General features: G+C 37.6%; 1 protein-coding gene across 1 annotated transcript in view; it reads right to left on the minus strand.

The window, feature by feature from the left end:
• Positions 1–19,922, minus strand: part of LOC103906561 (potassium voltage-gated channel subfamily KQT member 1) — a 540,744-nt gene that overhangs the window by 420,560 nt on the left and 100,262 nt on the right. The window contains exon 11 of the mRNA XM_009288490.1: positions 9,317–9,431. Within this exon, the coding sequence (XP_009286765.1) occupies positions 9,317–9,431 (115 nt within the window). The remainder of the gene's footprint in view (positions 1–9,316; positions 9,432–19,922) is intronic.

Genomic DNA, 19,922 nt, shown 5'->3' on the forward strand with positions numbered 1-19,922 from the left:
CTTGGCAGTGCTAGGTTAATGGTTGGACTTGATGATCTTAAGGGTCTTTTCCAACCTAAACAATGCTATGATTCTATAATACCAAGTTGAGCCTTTGGGGGTTGGTTAAGTTTCTCATTAAACTGATGTTCAAGTACATGTAGCATTTTTCCTTAGTGTGGCAACTTGCCAATTTAACAGTGGGGAAATTCAGATGCTTATAAATTAAGTTTATAAGTAAGTTTGTTGAAATGATAAATCAGATTTCAAAAACTGAAATGGGAGTTTCTGTGTCTCATTGCGTTATAGTGCAGTGCCCTCCACTGGCCAAATATCCTTACTTAAAAATAAAAGAGAAAAAATTCTCTGAAAAATTACTCTTCAGACTAAAACCCAAAAAGACCTCCAAAATACCTCAGAAGCAGTGTCAAATTCTTAGAAAAGGTTACTACGTAATGGCACCAATTTATACGAATGCCAGCAGCCTTGCTTTCATATAAAATGGTAATAAAAATACTTCGGGTGCTGAAATAAATCCTGAAGCAGCCTGTTTAAAGAGTTCAAAATTAGAGGTGACAATACAAAAATAAGTGGTACTAAAAAGTGTAACTTAACATGAGGCCTTAAAATGGTAAAAAGCATAGAACCAGATCAGCAATTACTACTGTCTGTTGAATTTTCACTGTTTTACCTTTTTCAGTTCAGAAATGACAGACTCTCATCTAAATTTCTCTTTGAAGCAATTAATAATGCTTTTGAGTGCAGTGGACAGAACTAATTGCATCAGTACTACCTATATTAGATGTACCTGAGAATGAGGATTAATAAGCGTCCAGAGCCAACAGCACAATGAGAAAACTGGAAACGATATATACAAATGCCCTCCCTTCATGTTACTGTGGGTTGCCCACTTACTAGCTTTTCATCTCTCCCTCTCACTTCATTTTATGTTTGTTTCAAAAATATGGATGAAATGCGGTGATGGTAGGCAAACTGCAACATCTTCAGGAATATTCTGTACTCCGACCAACCTTGCTGCTGTCATTTGGCCAACCCACTCCTCTTGGGTGATGTTACCTCTTAGAATACCATTCCCTTCACTAGCTGGTTGATGGCCAGTATTGCTTCACAACTTTCTCCAACACCTGTATTAGCTCAGTGATAATATGGGCAATATTTACATGATACATCAAGTGCCTGATCATGCTTTCAAAACTTAGGAATAACAGTATTTTAAAATAATCCACGAACATGCGCAAAAGGACAACAGGTGGTACAATAGATCTAGCTGATGATTAAGGACCCTAGCTGTCCCAATCTTAGTAATAAAAGTGTTATTAATGAGCTTTCAGTAGATTCAATTATCCTACACAAGATTACTATCTAATTGCTAGATCTAATGATATGCAATGTGATAGATTTGCTGGTGATAAGGTGAACTGTTTCTTTAATAAGGCTAAAAGCAATAAGCTATAGGAGGAAGTTATGATAAAAATACAAAGATAAATGGTGTTTGCACAGATAGACCAAAACCATAGAAAGACTGAAAATATGCTTTGTGTCAAGAGTTGCACACTGTTGTATTTTCAAGCAGAGGCAAAGAAGATATTCTGAAATCCCTGATAAAACCTTCACTGTCATCTACAGATGGAGGGAACAACTGGGAGGCTGAAATAAAACTGAAAGATGGATTTAACATCGCTTTCTTCAAGTGCTGACCAATAACTTAAAAAGGGGCATACAGCACCATTTTATTTGAGTACATCTAATGTAAGCTTTAAGACCTAGCATAACTTTTACAGTTTGTTCCATTCACTTTGTATAAAATTTCTGTGTTAGTGGGCAATAGAGGAAACTAGTCATATTTCTTGCCTGCCAATCCTATGATAAAATACTTCCACTAGGAAAAAAACCAACACTGTTTCTAAACTTGTTTTTAAGGAGAAAAGCTAGATGCCGAGACTAATAATGAAGCATCTTCCTTTGACTATAGTTGCATGGATTACTAACAACGGTGGGATTTTCCACTCCAGTGAACAGCAGTGCTAAGTGTGTCCCCCCCAGTCTCTGTAGTCCCCGGTTCTGGCGAAGTGGGGAGCAGCTTTGGTGCTCTGTTCTTCCAGGCAGCCTGGAGTGAGCACAAACACCAACAAACAAGAATAACTTCTTTGCCTTATTAAGCCTCAATCCTCACAGAAGGTTCTGTTCCTCATTGAAGATTAATTTATGATACTCCTTTTGTATCAGGATTCACCAATGATGACACAGAGCAAGGCATTCAGTCATTCTCACCCTCGGAGTCTCAGTTTCCCCTGTTAGAAGGAAGTGCTACGTTGTAGGCCTTGAGGTTTTGCAGCCATTGCCTTACCTCAGATCTATCTTTTCACCCCTCCTCAGGGTTCTTATATAGCTTATGGCAATCAGCCATTTCCTTTTTTTTTTTTTTTTAAGAAGGTTATTCCCACTCCCTTTCGCCATTGCCTTACCTCAGATCTATCTTTTCACCCCTCCTCAGGGTTCTTATATAGCTTATGGCAATCAGCCATTTCCTTTTTTTTTTTTTTTTTAAAGCAGATATTCCCACTTCCTTTCATTGTGCAATAACCACATACTAACGTTGGGTTGTTCTGCTAATAATTTTGCAGATAAGATCTCCCTCCTACAGTCTAAGAGCTGTTTTTCATACTACGAGCTTGAAAGAAAAAACAAGGATGTGGGAATGGTGGATATCTGGTTGCTTCCACATTCAGATTTCCATGCTTCTATTGCACTATTTTAAGATCTCAAAGTGAAGTAGTCAGCCATTTTCACAGCCACGTTACACACAAATACATAGGAAGGTAGCAGAAGTACATAAATGCTTTCTGAACTTTTGCATAGAATTGTTTTAGCCAGAATTGTATTAAACACACAGTTCCTTAACATGATTTGACTCTGTTGTGGACAGGGCCTCAGAAAGAAGAGCAACTGCTGGTCTCGCTCTCAACCCATGAAAAGTAATTAAGACCCCACTTTCCTGTGGGGAACAGGTGTAGCTATCACTTCCCTGGCAGCCTGTTCCAGCTGAAGAGTTATTACTACAGCTGTTCAGCTGACGGCAATTACCACTGACGATGGTCATTGTATGTGGATCTCACCTTCTAAAGGTTTCCTCCCAAGAGAGCTGACGTGATGACTGCTGAACTGCAGCATTACACTGCTTTCTGCTAAGAGACCAACTGACATTTACCTTTACATGACCCTAGTGAGCTACAAAATGCATTCTCAACCACAGTTGCTTAACCATGCTGACATATAGAATTTCTAACTTTTGCTTTTCCTCACAGTGTAAAGAGCTTTAAACACCACAGCTTTAAACCACAGAACTCTGAAAAACAAAAACAGGATGTCTGCTTCTAAAGCTGGTGCTGTGTATATTTTTCCTGAGACTGTGCTATCTGGGACCAGGTTGGTGTAATCTTTCAATACAATCTATTGGCCAAATTCTCTCTTTCCTGCTCTAAGGTTAACTCTGGTGTGTATGACAGAAAATATTTTCATGGCCAAGGGTTGTTGTCATCACAATCTGCATAACAATAGGACCAGCTGGAGATTAAAAAAATTAAGGCTTAATGTTATGTTCAGTGGTCTCCTTTACTCTTGCAAAGCTCCAGGGCAGCCAGGAAGAATCCAGAAAGAGACAAACACCATTTGCACAATTCAACATGGGAACAATGATAGCAAAAAAGCAAATCACATATAGTAGATAATCTCCCCCCTCACAGAAGATGCTCACTGCTCCTTAGTAAAGCATACCAAGTCTCTGAAGGTAGCAGAACCTTTGCTCCTTCCTTTCCAGAATCTCTTTTCCCCCTTGGATGATCAACAGACGCTGGATTTAATGCATGTGACAACTACAGTTAGTGGCAGGGTGTACAAGTTAATACCCCCTGCCTCCTCCAGGTTGTTGTGGTTCAAAACACGAAATCAAGGGCCAACAGATATGACTCTTCTGTGAAGACAGGAGCATACCAAAAAAAAGAAAAGGAGCAAGCAAAGGAACAAGTAGACGACTCGAGGCCATCTGAAATAGGATGCGTCAGCAACTTCCACACCAACTCCAAAACCTCACATCACAAGTCTCCCTACATGCTGGGGAGGGTTCCTTCCCCGCCAAATGAACTCTCAATTGCCACAGGCTGCAGCCTTACAGCTGCATGTTTCTTAATCAGAGGTAACTTACAGGGCTTCCCTAGTCCTGTAACCATTCCCTGTAGGCAGCTCTCTCCCTTCCAAGATCCTCCATGCTACACTGTATTCAGTTCATACAAATGTTTGTTTCAATTTACACAGGACCTCAAGCAAGCTGCTCACTTGTGCCCATCATTTTAACTGCTATTATTTCTTCTTCCACAAGAGTGGGTTTTGATACTGCAAGAGTATGTTAGTGCAGGTCTACAGGACTTGTAGTTGACTATCTTTCTTGTCAATCAAGCCACATACCCATCCCCAAAGGCTGTGTCACTTAACACAGGTAAAGCACATCTCAATTATAATTTCCGGTTTGAACCAACTGTTGGGAGTGGCTGGCCTTACATGTTCAGACTAGGAAGAAGGATCAAAAATCTGCTAAGGTTTGTCCCTGCTCTCATTACAATGTGTATTTCTCCTCCTTTCTTCCTTTTGTCACTTACCAAATTCATACAGACTTTGAGAGGTTTTATTTGCATTTTTATTGCTTATGGACACAGATCAAGAATTAGCAAGCTTACAGCTTACTCATTTTACAGACCTAAATAGCATCAGCTCGTTCCTCAAAGACCTTGAGATTCACACGATAGGCTGCATCAGACAGATAAAACAGTCCTGCCAACAATGGATAGGAGACAAGACTTAACAAACGAAAGCAGAAATCACAGCCTGCCACTTGATTAATCAGTGCCATTTGGAGTAATCTCTTGCCTCTTTCATTAGTAAACAATCTGTTACAGAGATACAGGAATTTGACATGTATTATTTTTACAAGCAGGCCTAATTCTATACCAGGTCCTCTGTCCTTCTGTCACAACATCTGTGTGTGCATACAGTAGGAAACTAGGAAGAAAGAGGGGCTTCAAGACATAACATCATGGAGAAAGAAGTGGCACAAGTTGGGTGAAGGATCCATCTTCAATTGTTTGATTTTACATCTTCCACTAAAAAATCAGGTGATATAAAGAAAGTGCTGAGTGGTTAGCAAGAAAGAGCAAAGTGATGAAAATGAACTTTCCAGCTCTAGAAGTAACATTCTCAAGATTTAGACCTTCCCTAATGTATAGCTTAATTTAGATACTGTTACCAATATACGTAGAAGAGTAACCCTAAGGACCAAGCAAATATGCTGTAATAAGTCAAATGTAATCACTCTGTTTTTCTAGGTTTCAAAGCACAGACAAAACATCATTTTGCAGTCTCTCTATGCACTGGTGGAATCATCTTCCGACTGCTCAGCAGAGAATCTGAAAAATTGGGTGGTACATCAGGCAATAAGGTAGTCTAAACATTTATTGTTAAAAACAGAACTACCCATCAACCCATTGAAATTAACATATTTATTTCATCTGTCAGATTTGATTAATCTCTAACATCATCATTCTTACTCAACTTTGGACACCTCAGAAACAGCCAGTATGAAACAACATAGCTCCACTCATGTCAGCAACCACATGAAATTTTTACTCCTGAGAGCCTGGGCCAGAGATATTCAGCAAGAACTTCAGACAACCACAGAATTATATCTTGAATATGATGCTTTTGTTCCCTAGCTCAGGAGGTTGCATTTTTCCACATTTTTGCCCAGATCACTGGAAACAAGCATCATCCCAACTATCTAAAGGACCCAAAGAAGCTGTATTTCTACAGAAAGGTATCTTAAGCTCAATTTGCAAGCTTGCTATTTGGTTTTGGTTTTATTGACACCTTCCACCTTCTACCAGGAGAGCATACCTTCTCTAAGCTTGCATGGATCACTAACATCTGAAATCCAATACTGGATGTATTAACCACTGAAACCTGGGCAGCGCTGCAACCCACTGAACTGGTTTGCTTTCACTCAAGACGCATTCTTAAATAGTAGTATCGCCAGTTTCCAACCAACCTGATGAGGTTTTGCCAAGCAACCACTTTAGTTACTGTGAGACTAATGCACATGTGCAGACTGTGCAACAGATGTTTGTCCAAGGTAGCATGGCTCAAGGGTAGGAACTCGATTCTCCTGGGACAGTATCTGCCTTCCCACACAATGGAGTCTTGAAGACAGTATGGCCAAAAGTAAAGGTTACTGTCATCAGAGAACATCCCTCCTATCATCCGTCTAGCAGAGAGGATTTCAGGAGAATCTACTGTTCACATTACAGAAAAAAAAGCCCCCAAAACATTACAGTTGTAGACCTGACATTTCATGTTTAATAATCAACATAGCAGCTTACAAAGTTTAAAAAATGACCAGTTACTGGCTTTGGAATAAAGGTATACTGTGAGATTGATTTTGTAACTCATAACACTTGTTGAAGGCAAGGAAAACTTTGCCTTTTGGCAGCTTGACAAAGTCAAGCTTGACTTCACAAAGAAGTGCTCCATGTGAAACTGTCATCATCGTAGCATACTATCATTAACTGTTACATGAAAGCCACGTTTTCACTTACTTTGCAAACTGAGAAGGTTCATTGCATACATATACACACACCTTTGGCTGAATTTTACTCTTGGAAGAATTTTTGTCTAATTAATTGACTGCATTGTGACTCCAGGATGAAGGTTTGTCGCACTGGTTATCAAACGCATGTTATTCCCAAATGAGGTAAAACCACTTTCCATTATGCAGTTCACTCCAAAGGGCGGGGGCGGAATCTAACTGGTACGTAATTCCACAGCATGAAACAACATCTACACGAACGAACAGAATAAGTCTTTATTCTAACCAGGTAAACAAGCAGAATAAAAGTGGAACTTTTAACAGGAAAAAAAAATATATTTCCCCATCACAAATTCCAAGGCACACTAGTGTAGGGGGTACATTACTAAGTGCAAAGCAAAAGCCATGCTGTTTTGGAAAGCTCATACACCAAAGCAAGTACAGCACACATGAAGACTTACCTGCTTATACTTCTGCTAAAAGACAAGACAAATAATCACGCTAAGTATATCTAATATTCATGTAGAAAGCATATGCATATCAGGCAAATACAGTGTTAATATCTTATTGTTTGCATTAGAAATGGCAGTTTAAAACCAAGATACATAAATACATCACGTTCTGTGCTTGTCCAACAAAGTTCACAATTTGAATAATGAGATACTACATTTCTACTCAAGAATCAGGACAACTCTTAAATGAATGCATCCTGCTATGTAGAATTACACACATATAAACTGAGATTACCAGTGATAAAGGTGAAAACTGGCATGCTTGACTTTAGAAGCATAAAACTACATGAAATGGTGTTTTGGCTTTGTTTTTCACAGTACCTTTATATCTTTATATTACATTTATAACTTTTGACCTTATGTTTTCTGTACATTTGAAGTTCATTACAAATATTCAGAAGCTAAAATTTATACAGACATTATATATAGTGGGTCTTAGAATTTAATAATCACTAATTTAGCAATATTAAGTTGCAAGATCATTCTGTTTATATGCACCTGACATCCACATCAAGAGGACTTAATGAATTGATAGTATATTACTTTAAACCCTGTAGCATATTACTTCCAATACTCTCCATATTTTAAATTTTTTTCATTTGTGTATTTGGTTAGCTTTCTACTATTCCTTTTCTTACTTTCCACACAAGAGAGGAATGCATTTAAACTCTGATATGAGCTGCAAACTCAGGTACAGTTTTTGCAAGGTGCACTATACAGAATAACATACAATACCATTTTTCATGCACTAAATAGTACAAATAAGATTAGAACTGTTCCTTTCCAAATGCAAAATCCTGTGCTTGCACTGTGCTGATTTTGAATGGAACAATTTATAATTCTCTGGTTTGAAACAAGGTCAAAAATATAGCATGTTGGGAAAATACAAGCACCAGGGTATTCTGTATAAAAGCATAGTATAGTTATTGTAGATTTAGCAGACATATCATCTGTATGAGTTACCTGGACAGAAAGTAACCATATGATGTGAAATAAAACATCCAAAAAGCAATCACACTATAGATTGGAATCACATTGCTTTCAAATTCATCCTGAACACCACTGTCTATATTTTTCCCTATCTGAAGGCAAGCAACAATTTTTGTTGTTCTTTTCAATCTCAGATATTTACCAAAGGGTTTTTCCAATGACAATTCCATATTTTCTCTTGCAAGCGTGAACTCAGGCGAGTTTTTCACCAACATTAACGTAACATCCAAATGACTAGTTAGACCTTCATGAGCTTGTGCCAGCTGTACCATACCTTTAGGTCATATATCACTGCTAACTCAAGAGTTCTATTCACCAGCGTTGTTTGTATCAGTTTCTGAATGTAAGATAAAGCCTTAGTATGGATACCTGGATGCTCTGGCCCATCCAGGCCTTGCTGTATGCTTTAATGCTCTACTTCACACTTGAAATTTACTCCAGATTCCCCATCCCCCTGGAATTATGCATTATAGGACAAAAGCATGAAGGTTACTCAAAGATCCTGTCAAAACACAAAATGGAGGTGTCCTGCATGAAGATACTACTATGCTTATTTCAAGAAATAGGCATTTGCTAAACCAAATACAAGCAACGTGAGAGATCATTCAACAATTGCAGTGAACTCACTGATAACGGAGACTTTCTGTCCTGGTCAATCCAGGCACCTTTAGCATCTAATAATTTTGCTTTCATACTTTTGGACCATCACTTCCTTACAAGTGTGCCTACTTTATCAAAATATTACACATAATGTAGCCCTTCTATTTTCAGGCTGTATCTATAAATGACTATTTCATTCATGTTTCCAATCAATTCATACAGTATTCATATTAGCAGTGCTTTAGAGCTCAAACTGATTCAGAATTCTACAAAGCATAAACCTACCTGTAAAACTAAATCTCAGGAGCTGTGTCAGCTGTCTTAAAAAGTAAAACAAAGACACCGAGACTGCAAGCCACCCGTCACAGAGCAATGCTTCTCTTCCCAAGTGTCTGACTACTTCCATTAAACTTAAAGCTCAACCTGCATTTTGTAGAAACGTTCACAAATGGTTAAATAAGATCAAACTCATAATCACTTCAAGTGCAGCCAGCCAAAGAATAATACTTTTATTCAGTGACAAGTCTCCCTCACCATTAATGAGCATTTATATTATCAATTAAAAAGCTGTTGTTCCACTTACTGTGCCATGTCAGATACAGCTGGCAGCGGCAACTCTTCTGAAATAAGGTCAATATCATCAGTGAAGCTGTTGGCCCGTGACATTTCTTCGGTATTCCCTTCTAAATGTCTTTTCACTGCACAAATAATTCAAAGAAATCATAATACATTAGGGAGACAACATATACAAGCTCTTTCCCTTACTTAAGATATTGTGCAGTAGAATAAAGAAATGGTTCTAATATGAGACATGGCTTCCTTTTTTGTCAGAATCAGTGAAGTTGATGATTATAACATACGCCATACAAAAATATATATGTGCATATACATAGTTCAAATACACAGGAACCTCTTAGAAGAAAGGTTTGTCTTCCTGAGAACAGTCGCCCCGTAAGCAGAAATTCACCATATCCACAATTTGACTTTCATTTCCTCAGTTAATGCTATTTGATATGTATACTTTAATTTCTTTAAAACCCTTCTTTAAAATTTTATTGCTATTATCATATAAACAGCACTTTTGTTTCAAGTATTCTATTTGGTCACTATATTCACTAGTCTTCAAAAATTCTCCCACGGACCAGGGAAGAGCCTCAGGTGTTTGAATGCAGTCAGCTCAGCAGGGTAACCATGATGGATACAAAGCCGTACTGTAGCTCAGCTTATGTTCCAAGCATAAGAAAGCTACAAATTTCATTACAGATTGGGAAGACGTATGATGGCCAATGAATGAAGGAGTTCAGTCACAGACTGCAAAAAATGGAAGTGCAGCTAGCCCTGTAACTGATGAAAACAGATTGATTGTGCTTTAAAAAGCTCTAGCCCTAATACTCCTTTCCATCATGTGTAGGGCTGACTTCTTCCACTGTAAATGTGAAGCATACATGTACCTGCCTTTCCATGTTCAGTTGCATCAATTATTCATAAGCAATTTCTGCTTTAAGGTCTTTTCAATATCTTCCCCTATTTGTTTTGTTCAAAAGCTATGAAGTACATCTAGCTTAAATTGCTGTGATCTGAAATAGCAATTTTTTTCATGACTACTAGTGATCCTAACAGTTTCTAAGGAAGTTCCCTATCTATTTTAGTTCTGATCATTCTTGAAAGCTTGGCACATAGTTTTGAGCTGGCAGAGTCTAACTTGGAAAATGGATAGGATGACACATATAAATTCAAGGGAGAAAAAAAGATAAATGTTTGCAGGGGGCTGGGAATCACTAAAATTAAGTGTCAAACAAAACAAGTAAAAGACTAAGTAGTGTCACTTGCATATGCTGTGACGGGTAGGAAGAAAAAAACAACCCACAAGACAAAAAGAAAGCTTGCCTCCTAAAAACCTAAATTGTTGAAGTCTCAAGCTAATTCTACAGCACCACTTTGGGTGGACTACATTCAAGCTAAATACTAAAAAGCATACAACATCAGAACTTACTATTGGAAGAGCCATAGCGTAAATGGCAAGGAGTGAAAATGAAGTTGATGGAATATAATTATAAAATGGCATAACTGAACATAGAGTCGGCCAAAGGCCAAGTTAAGTCACTGTGCCCATGTAAGGCATAATCAAATTAAAAGGAAAACATTGTATTGCTAGCAATTCCTACTACACAATGGACTGCTGAAATGGGGGTTTGCCTCCTTTATAGCACAAGATAGATATTAAAATTACTACAATGCATTTGTAATGATAAGAAGTAGGATTATATTTTATTTCTGTCATTTTAAAGGTTTGGTCCATATTGCCTTATCAAACTTCTCTCTGTCTCATCACACTGCTGTTTGCAATCTGCATCCATGGGTTTTTAAAAAAAAAAACCACCTAACTGTTTACATTTGCTTGCTAATTCCTTTTCTGAGAAGTGTTCACTACTACAATGGCTCTTTGCTCTGTTATAACATGCTAGTTATGAGAAAAGAGAGACAACAGTACCATGCCAGTTGTGAAACCTTCACTTTCTCATTATTCCCATTTGTGGGTGCTGTGCTGAGCGCTGCAGAGGAGCTCTGCTGTTACTCCAGGATGTGTCTAGAACCCCTGCTTCTCTGACCACGGACCTTCTGCCAAGACATGTAGAATATAATCCTGGGCTTAATGGCCTCAACTGGTGCTTGGTTACCTACATAAGCATGGCAAGCTTCTGCTCCCTCTTTATGTAGCGTAAAAGCATGCGAGTTTCCTGTTTGGTGAAGACTTTGCTATGATTATCTGTGACAGTCTTATCCCACAAGTAGTACACATACATTTCATTCCTACAAGCATTTTGAAAAAGACAGTGATGTGATTATGTCCTTTATACAAACAGGAGTTCTGTAACATATACTCCATAGTTCACTTTATTAGTTGAATTGAAGATGTGCACTTTGCTCCATAAAACTAAGTATTTGGGCCATGTCTCAAAGATTGCCTCCCTGCTTCCCCTCTCCCCTCCCATGCTTCCCACATGGTCAGATCTGTGGACAGAACAATTTTTGCCAGTTTGGTTACAGACCAGATTTATCTCAAAAACTTGCCTCTAGCATACACAAGCATTAAGAGAAAGAAGAGCTTCTCCTAGAAGTGCTGCTCTTAAGCATCAAGTTAAAGCAGAAATCACAGCTCTGAGGCTCGTAATATTTGGGTCGTGATATTATCAGATTCCCTACTACTCTCAGAGCCACTTGACTCAATTTAGAGTCAGTTCAGGTTCGTGTTTTGTGAAGTATTAAGCCACCACAAGAGAATACCTGTTTTATCCTTGTAACCCTAATAATAAAAGCTATTTAATACTAAATCCCTTTATGCTTTTATCACCCATTAATTCCATGTGTCCTACTGTAAAAAACATTAACGTTAATAATGTTTTCTGGTCCACACATCCGAACATTAATGTCAATGGTAAATGCAAGTAACATGTCCTATGTTCTAAATATTTTCTGTCCTTAAGGTGACTGTCAGAGTCGTGAGCAGTTGTCTTCTTATTTGAAACACTCTTTCTGGAACCAACTCAGTTTCTGAAGTTAACTGTCACTTTCCCTGAGTGAACTTCCAAAAACTCATTTAGAGAGCAATGTTCAGTCATAAATCAAAATTCCCAAAATCACACAAAAAGGAACAAAAATATTTTTTGAATGTCAAGAACCCATAAGCTTCTGAGCAATGAAGTAATTCATAATAATCATTCATGATAATGCTTTCATTTTGAGGAAATGTGGAGCATTAAAATACATTCAACACATGGCAGTGATGCTTTCCAGAAATAAAGTTGTAAGGTCCAGCTACTACATATGGTAAGTTTGTAACAGCTGCAGCTCAAGCCAGAACAACTGTATCTTCCCTCTCTCTATTTGTTCTAATAAGCTTTCCTTTTCCAAACCAACTTTATGGGAACGAATGCCTAATTTTTGTTGTTGCAGAGTAGCAAGGAGGGGAGGCAAAGAAATACGAAAAGGAAAGAAGCCATCCTTCCTTTCCATGTGCTACTACTCACAACATGAAGAAGCTGTACCTATTTGGTTATAAAATATGTAGTATTTTCTGAGCATGAACAGTTGGAAGCAGCAAGTTGAAAATACAGAATAGTATCTACCACAGTACAACAAATACCAGTGAATGCCATAGACCTAGAAATCCATGAAACAGATCAACTCATTAAATGAAACAGCAAAAGGAAAGCTAAGTTTCATATACCTCTATTTTATCCCTTCAGTGTGAGTTTCTAAAACGGTGAGAACATATAATAAACACACCCAAACGTAACTCAGAGATATTTTTGTAATGCTGCTTAGCTTTGTCTAACCTTAGATTCTTTATCTGTATTACACTAACTTCTGTCTTTGCAGTATGGGGGAAAAGTGAACTTCCAATTTACAACTGCAGTAGAAAATATGATTGCACATGATTCCCATTACCATGGTCATCCTCAAATAGGCAATGCCTACCAATACCAGGATGAAATAACGAGGAAGATTTTGCACTATTCTCTTCTCAGATAAAGAAGGGGAAAAAAAGAAAAAGCAGGTCTCTTCTATTGCAAGTAATTCCAACTTACTGTTTTTATTAGGAGGTTTTTTCATATTCACCAAAAAACCCTCAAACACAAGTTTAAAGATAATTCATACCATTCCCACACAGTCTACTTTATAAAAGTCTGCAGAGAATTGCAGTGGCTGCTTACATTATATAGAAGGGTACCTGCAGTTGCTGCTCCTAGGAATACAAACACCAAAGAACTTGAATGAAAGGAGGTATTTGGCAAATAAAACTGGGAAATCACAGGCACGTGGATAGAAACGGACAGCAAATTTGAGACAGTTTAACATAAAACAGCTCCTGTCGTATGAGTATTTATTCCTCCAATTGCCAAGTAATAGATTGTATGAAGACAATGCCAAGTACCTGGTGACAGGGGAGAGCTCACAGAGCAGATGGAGAAAGATGACCAGGAAAGCTGTAGAGCTGGCACGTAAAAATGCAGGCTGGAGGAGGGCCAGATGGGACATAAAGGGTAAACTAAACCAGCCTCCAACCAAAGCAGTAGAAAGATTAACATGTAGAGAACACTGATGAGGATAAGGTCTCCTCTACCAGATGAAAGTAAGGGTGGGGGCTTTTCTGTTTGTCTGGGGGTTTTGCTTGTTTGGTTGGCTGTTTTGAAAACAACATTATAAAAAACAGGCTTAAGAGACCAAAAGTAAATTCCAACCTGTTCCTGCAGTGCCACTGTCTTTTAACCACTTTCACCCATTTAAATTATTCTTTTTCTTTCTTAGGAAAACAACTTATTAGTGCTAGAGAAGTTATCCTATATAGAATAACTCTTAAATGAAATAATCCGTGAGAGGAAAGTAACAAGATAGCATTTTGCGAGATGTGTTTTTATCACTATTATATGCAAAGCAAGAACTTAGTATGAACAGTAAGCTGACAACAGTAACAGTAAATCCGTAACTGGCTTCTTGATAATAAACACAGTTAAAATGGAAATATACTCCCAATTTTTGTTTTTTTTACTGAATTCATTTGGAATGGGCACATCATCAATATTATGGACACCTAGCTCACTTTAAGTTACACTAAAGCTTTTCTTTGTTAAGAAAAATCACACTAAATATTAAAATAAAGAACCAATTTAATCTGTAAATTTAACATGTTTAACAATGGGAAACAAAGCAAGTTTATCAGCTTATTTACAGCAAGACCAATTGACTAGATTTTTTTTTAAAGGTGCCTAAACACAATTTTCCAGTACGAGAGACATTCAGTAAAATTTCCTAAATTCCATATGCATTTGTGGAAAAAAAAAAAAAATCTGCTCTGCACACTTCATTGACAGAACATTTCATTGTTTGGTTAAACTATTTCCATAGCAATTATCACTTTAAAAGACTGTATGTGCACAATATGCACTACAGGTGACATAGCACTAGGAAAAAAGGAAAACCTCTTAATTTTTTGTTCATTCCCACTCTGCGACGCGTCTAAGCCAAAAACCTCTGCTTTCTTTACAGTCAATGGAAAAAGGGAAAAGTAGACATCTCTGAAGAGTGACTGTCAGTCCAACCTCAGACAACAGCATTATACTTATAACGTACATATCTTGATTCCATGTGCAAGGTAGGTGGGATCAATCCAGCCTAGAAGTTGACACTATCAGTTGACTGGTTACCGACCTTTAGATCAGAAGTTGTTAAAACACACTCTTTCATAACACCAGGCTCCACTACTCAATGTAACAAATGTCCATGAAGTAAACATATGATTTGTTTAACTTTATACGTAAGGCTGCACCTTGACAGATGGTGGGATGACTATGCTTCCTTTATCCACAGGGAGGAAGTACCTGTAAGACCACAGCATGATTTCTTGTCTTCTTTCTTGTGGCAGGAACTCGTATCACCTCACTGCCTGAAACGCAGGATTTTTAAAGCTGTACAGAGAGGCAAACTGGTTTGGGGCCTAGACTGAGACATTTCCAAATCCTTACTTTCCTCAGGAAAAAAGGAAACAATGGCTTATGAAAGCCAAGGCGCCTATAAGTGTCTGACACCTGATGACCAGCCTGCCTTTAAAAACCTCTTCAAATTTGCTATTATTATTCATCTCAGCAGCCAAATGGTATTCAAGTTTATCTGAGCAGTCATGTTGGAGGAATACGTCAAAACATATCACTAGCATAGACTGAATAACTTCTTTATTAAAGTTATATTATGAGAGCTTTTCTTCATTACTATTGTGGAACTAAAGTTTCAGGAGTGTACTCAGTACTAGTCTAAATAAGGAAGAGCTATTTTTATTTTAGTTTTCTGTAAAAATGTTAAAAATCTGAGCATCTGAAGCTGGGATTTTAAATCCTTACTAGGTACTCAAATGTAAGCCATCTGCAAATGCCAAATACTCAGATTGTCCCACACAGAACTCTAAGAGCTACAAGTGCTCAGTACAGTTAAAGCCAAGCCACTTTATGTACCTAATTTTAGGCATCTAAATTTATTATCATTAGAGACATGGCTGATACTGCAATTCTTGTACGTTCTCCCCAAATTTGATTTTGCTCCCAGAAGACCTGCAGAATCAGATCACAATGAATTAAACAGTAGTTTGCTAGCAGAACAGAAATAAAAAAGCATCTGAAAAAGTGAATTCAGGAATAAGAATAAATTTGTATTCGCTGCAAACGTATTGCTAAGTATATGCAAAAAGCGCCATGCACTATTGCTGCTGTACTTAAGTTACATGTTTGGCTGCAAGTGTTTTAGATAAACTTCAACATCTGGTTTCCTGTGTATCTGATTTGAAACAATCAGCACTCAAAATGCACTAATGCTGACTTTATTTGTTGTACATTCTTTTGTTTAGATAAGCCTGCAGGCCAAATTACATAGACTTACACCCTATGGAACCATAATCATTCATTACATGTCTAATAGGACAGCACAGAGATGTAGATGAATACTAACACATAATTCAAAATCACAAAGGCATGTAGTACTGGAAAACATGCAGAGAGAAAACAGTGAAACATACTTTTGAATGCACATGAAGATGCTGTTACCTACCAGAATGCCTGAACATCCTTGTAAGACCTAGCAACAAGAAGGATGCAACATATTGACAAAAAAACAACCCACCAAAAATTTTCTACAGCATCATAAATATAGGTCTACTTAAGAAAAAGTATATTCAGCACAAAATCAACTTCTTTTCTTTAAATGAAACGTATTGGCTTAGAATATTTAGCTGAGTATTTTGTGTGAAATAACTTGCAGAGTAAGCAAACGTCCATACCACTGAACCTGTGTAATGTTTGGCATTAACTGACAAGCAGGTTTGTTGATAGATTCAGAAAAGTGGTCAGGGACCAATTGCACAAAGAGTTGTAAGTACCTCCTCATACACAGATATGACCTGTCAGAAGAGAACTGGAGATTAATGTAGCATAGTAGAGAAGCATGCAGTGTTGGTGCCACTCACTATCTGCTCAGATAGCAAGCTATGATTTCCATTGCGCTCAGTTCAGTCCTTTTTCAAAAGCATTAAGTTAAGAAGGGATTTTCCTTGGCCAATTTAATCTGAGAAGATTAATTATTTTTTAAATGTCTATTGATTGAGCTGTGATAAAAGCGTTAATGATCAACTAAAAACATGGAACTAAGTGACAAAGAGCAGCTACTAATCTAGCTATTTTAACACTTACATTTCTGGTTGCATTATGCCCAGGATTGTTTTTCAGTTTTCCTCATGGGAATGACCCACAATAGAAAGCTAGAGGAAGCTGTTTTCAGTTCCTTGTCAGAATAGCAAGCTAAAATTTGTTCCAAAAAAATGACAGATATGATTTTTTTTTTTTTTAAACAGTGCTAAATGCAGCTAGTTGTGAGTGGACTATAGTCATACCACGTTAGACAATAACATGAATATTTATACATGGCTAGGTAAGTGGTCCAATGGCCTGGACGCTTCACTCTGGCTTCCTGCCTTTCACAGGAGAAAGGAAACAGCATTTCAGGAGTACATACAACTCTGTCAGCCAGATAACTTTTTCCATGGAAATGCATAACATGCCCTTAGAGCCTCTACTTATTACAACAAAATTTACCTTTATGGACTTTCATCCTCCATCTTACTGAGCCAAACAGACTAGAAGACCCCAAAGACGAGGAAGCCAGAGAAACAGAAGGCCTATAACTGAACCCTAGAGGGGTTTCTCATTCTCAACCTGAATCGTCCGTCCACAGAAATCTCTTAAAGATACAGGGTCTATACGTGTGTACGTCAGGTAGCTAGCCCTTCCCAGGTTTCTATATGGATATAGAAAAGAACACTGACGTCTTTGTTTTAACATTTCTTCTCTCTTGGGCTCTGTTCCAGAAAAAAAAGTAACGCCTTTTTTCTTATGAAAGCTATTTCTACTAAACACAAAAAAAAAAAGCAGGCTTTCAAACTCAGTCAAATGTATGTGGTTGACATGGACAGTAATAAGGGGTAAGGTCTGGCAAAGAGGCTGGAAAGCAGATTTTCGTGGTTGGTTGGGGAAGAGGAGCATTCAGAGAAACCCACAGAGTGAATTGCACAGAAGATACAGTTCAGCTATTAAGTTGTGCCACATGGCAGCAGCAGGAGGATTGTGACAGCAGGAAAAATACAGTAAGTGACATCAATAGGAAAAAGAACATTTGACCAAAGCAAAGTATCTACCTACCTATTTTACCTAAACACTTCCCAGCCCTTGAGGTTATCCCTCTTCAAGTGAGGACAGCAGGTACCTCATCTCCTCAAACATCTCCTAGCAAAAAAATCTGTCTTGGGACATATTTTAACATGTTTATGTTGCCAACTCAACTTCATGATCAACAAGAAATCCCTATATCTCCTTCCTCTCTTGTTTCTCTTTCTTTGCAGGTTTACTAGCTTAATACTACAGTCTTGCATTAAACATTTCAATAACTGGGCAAATCTGCAGTCACAGCTTTCTGCGGAGTAGCTCCCATTCTGCTGCAGTAGTTTACGTTTGCCATTAACACTCGGCTGAAACAGCACAGAATAAGTTGCTGATGTATACTGTCAGCAGTAAGCTACTTTTCCTGCATACAATAGGCCCAAATGCTGCCACAACTAGTCCAAGAGGAATAGGAACTGGACACCTTTGGGAAAGCATCTAAGACAAGCTGTATTCAAATGATGTCAAGAAAACAGTGTTTCTCAATATTTTACAGCAAAATATTTTGACTCATTTCAACTTTGAAAAGTATCTCTTTTTCTCTTAACTGAAGCCTCATTCTGTTTCTTTTGCTTATCTGAGACAATCCTTGTGCCCACAGATATTTTGAACATGTTTTCAGAGTTGGAGATACCATCTACAGCTTGTGAATATGTTCAGAGATCAGCTCTCCATGACTAAATTCAAGTTACCAATACTAATGCGTTTGACTTTTTAAGGCTAGCAATACTTGACTGTTAGTTCAGCTATTCTGAAGAACAAAACATACAGTTAAGAACAGTCAAGAAAAATAAGACAAAAATAGCTTCGAAAGTGATCCTTCTCCACTGCTTGGTTTTTTGGTTTTCTTAAAGGACAAGAAGAACTTGACCTTAAAATGAAACAATTAATAGTCAGTGAAATGTAATTTGGCAGCTTGTTAGCTCTGCAGGGAGAGCTCTTAACACATACAAACTCTTAGAATTACACATAGGGAATGTATCGTGTAATATAAATATATAGAGTTACTTTCCATTATGGGATTCAGAACTGCCATTATAGTAAAAATGTTTATTTTAAAAAGGAAGTACAGTTTTAGTGTGGCTATTAAAGAAAATAAACCAGTCTGACGTTTTTATTTTTCATGACTGTTAATGGTGGTAAAAAAAATTTTTCATGACTGTTAATGGTCAAAGCATACAAATTGCAATGACAGTAAAATTAGAAACATCTTCCGAATTGTTGTCAATGTTTTGACTCACAAGGACAAAAAACCTAATTATTGTAACTACAGTGAAATACGCCACGGTTATTTGCTGGTCTAACGCAGTTCTTTGCATCACACAACTGAACCTTTGTAGAACAATTTCCCGCTGACTAGCAGTTAATCGTGAATTCAAGACATAAAACATTGTTACCAATACACTTATTCTGTACTGACTGGAAAAATGCTCTAAATTAAAGTAAATCTTAATACTAGAGGAAATAATTGCCATATTTGTCCTAAAACACAAAGCAAGTTCAGCAAAATTATCTGTAGCTATTGACTGCACTAAATCAAAACTATTCCCACCTAAAGCTCCAGCTGTTATTATCTTGTACATTCCAGGTGAAAAGAAACAAAAATTTATGGGAGTATTCCCTTCCTATTTCAAGTACATTTGCTCTGAATACTTATTTGCTAAATGTTGAATGTGAAGATTTTTAGGCAGGGCAGTAATTTGAGTAAAAGTCTAAGTTACAACTATTAAAAACGGAATTCAAAATAGCCATTGTTATGTGTACCCAATACTACACAAATTTTGAATGACAGATCTTCAGATCATAGAATTTCATAGAATCATAGAATAGTTTGGGTTGGAAGGGACCTCTAAAGGTCATCTAGTCCAACCCCCCTGCCATGGGCAGGGACATCTTCAATTAGATCAGGTTGCTCAGAGCCCCGTCCAACCT

Source organism: Aptenodytes forsteri, unplaced genomic scaffold (assembly GCF_000699145.1).
Source record: "Aptenodytes forsteri isolate BGI_AS27 unplaced genomic scaffold, ASM69914v1 Scaffold73, whole genome shotgun sequence".
NCBI classification, from domain to species: Eukaryota; Metazoa; Chordata; class Aves; order Sphenisciformes; family Spheniscidae; genus Aptenodytes; species Aptenodytes forsteri.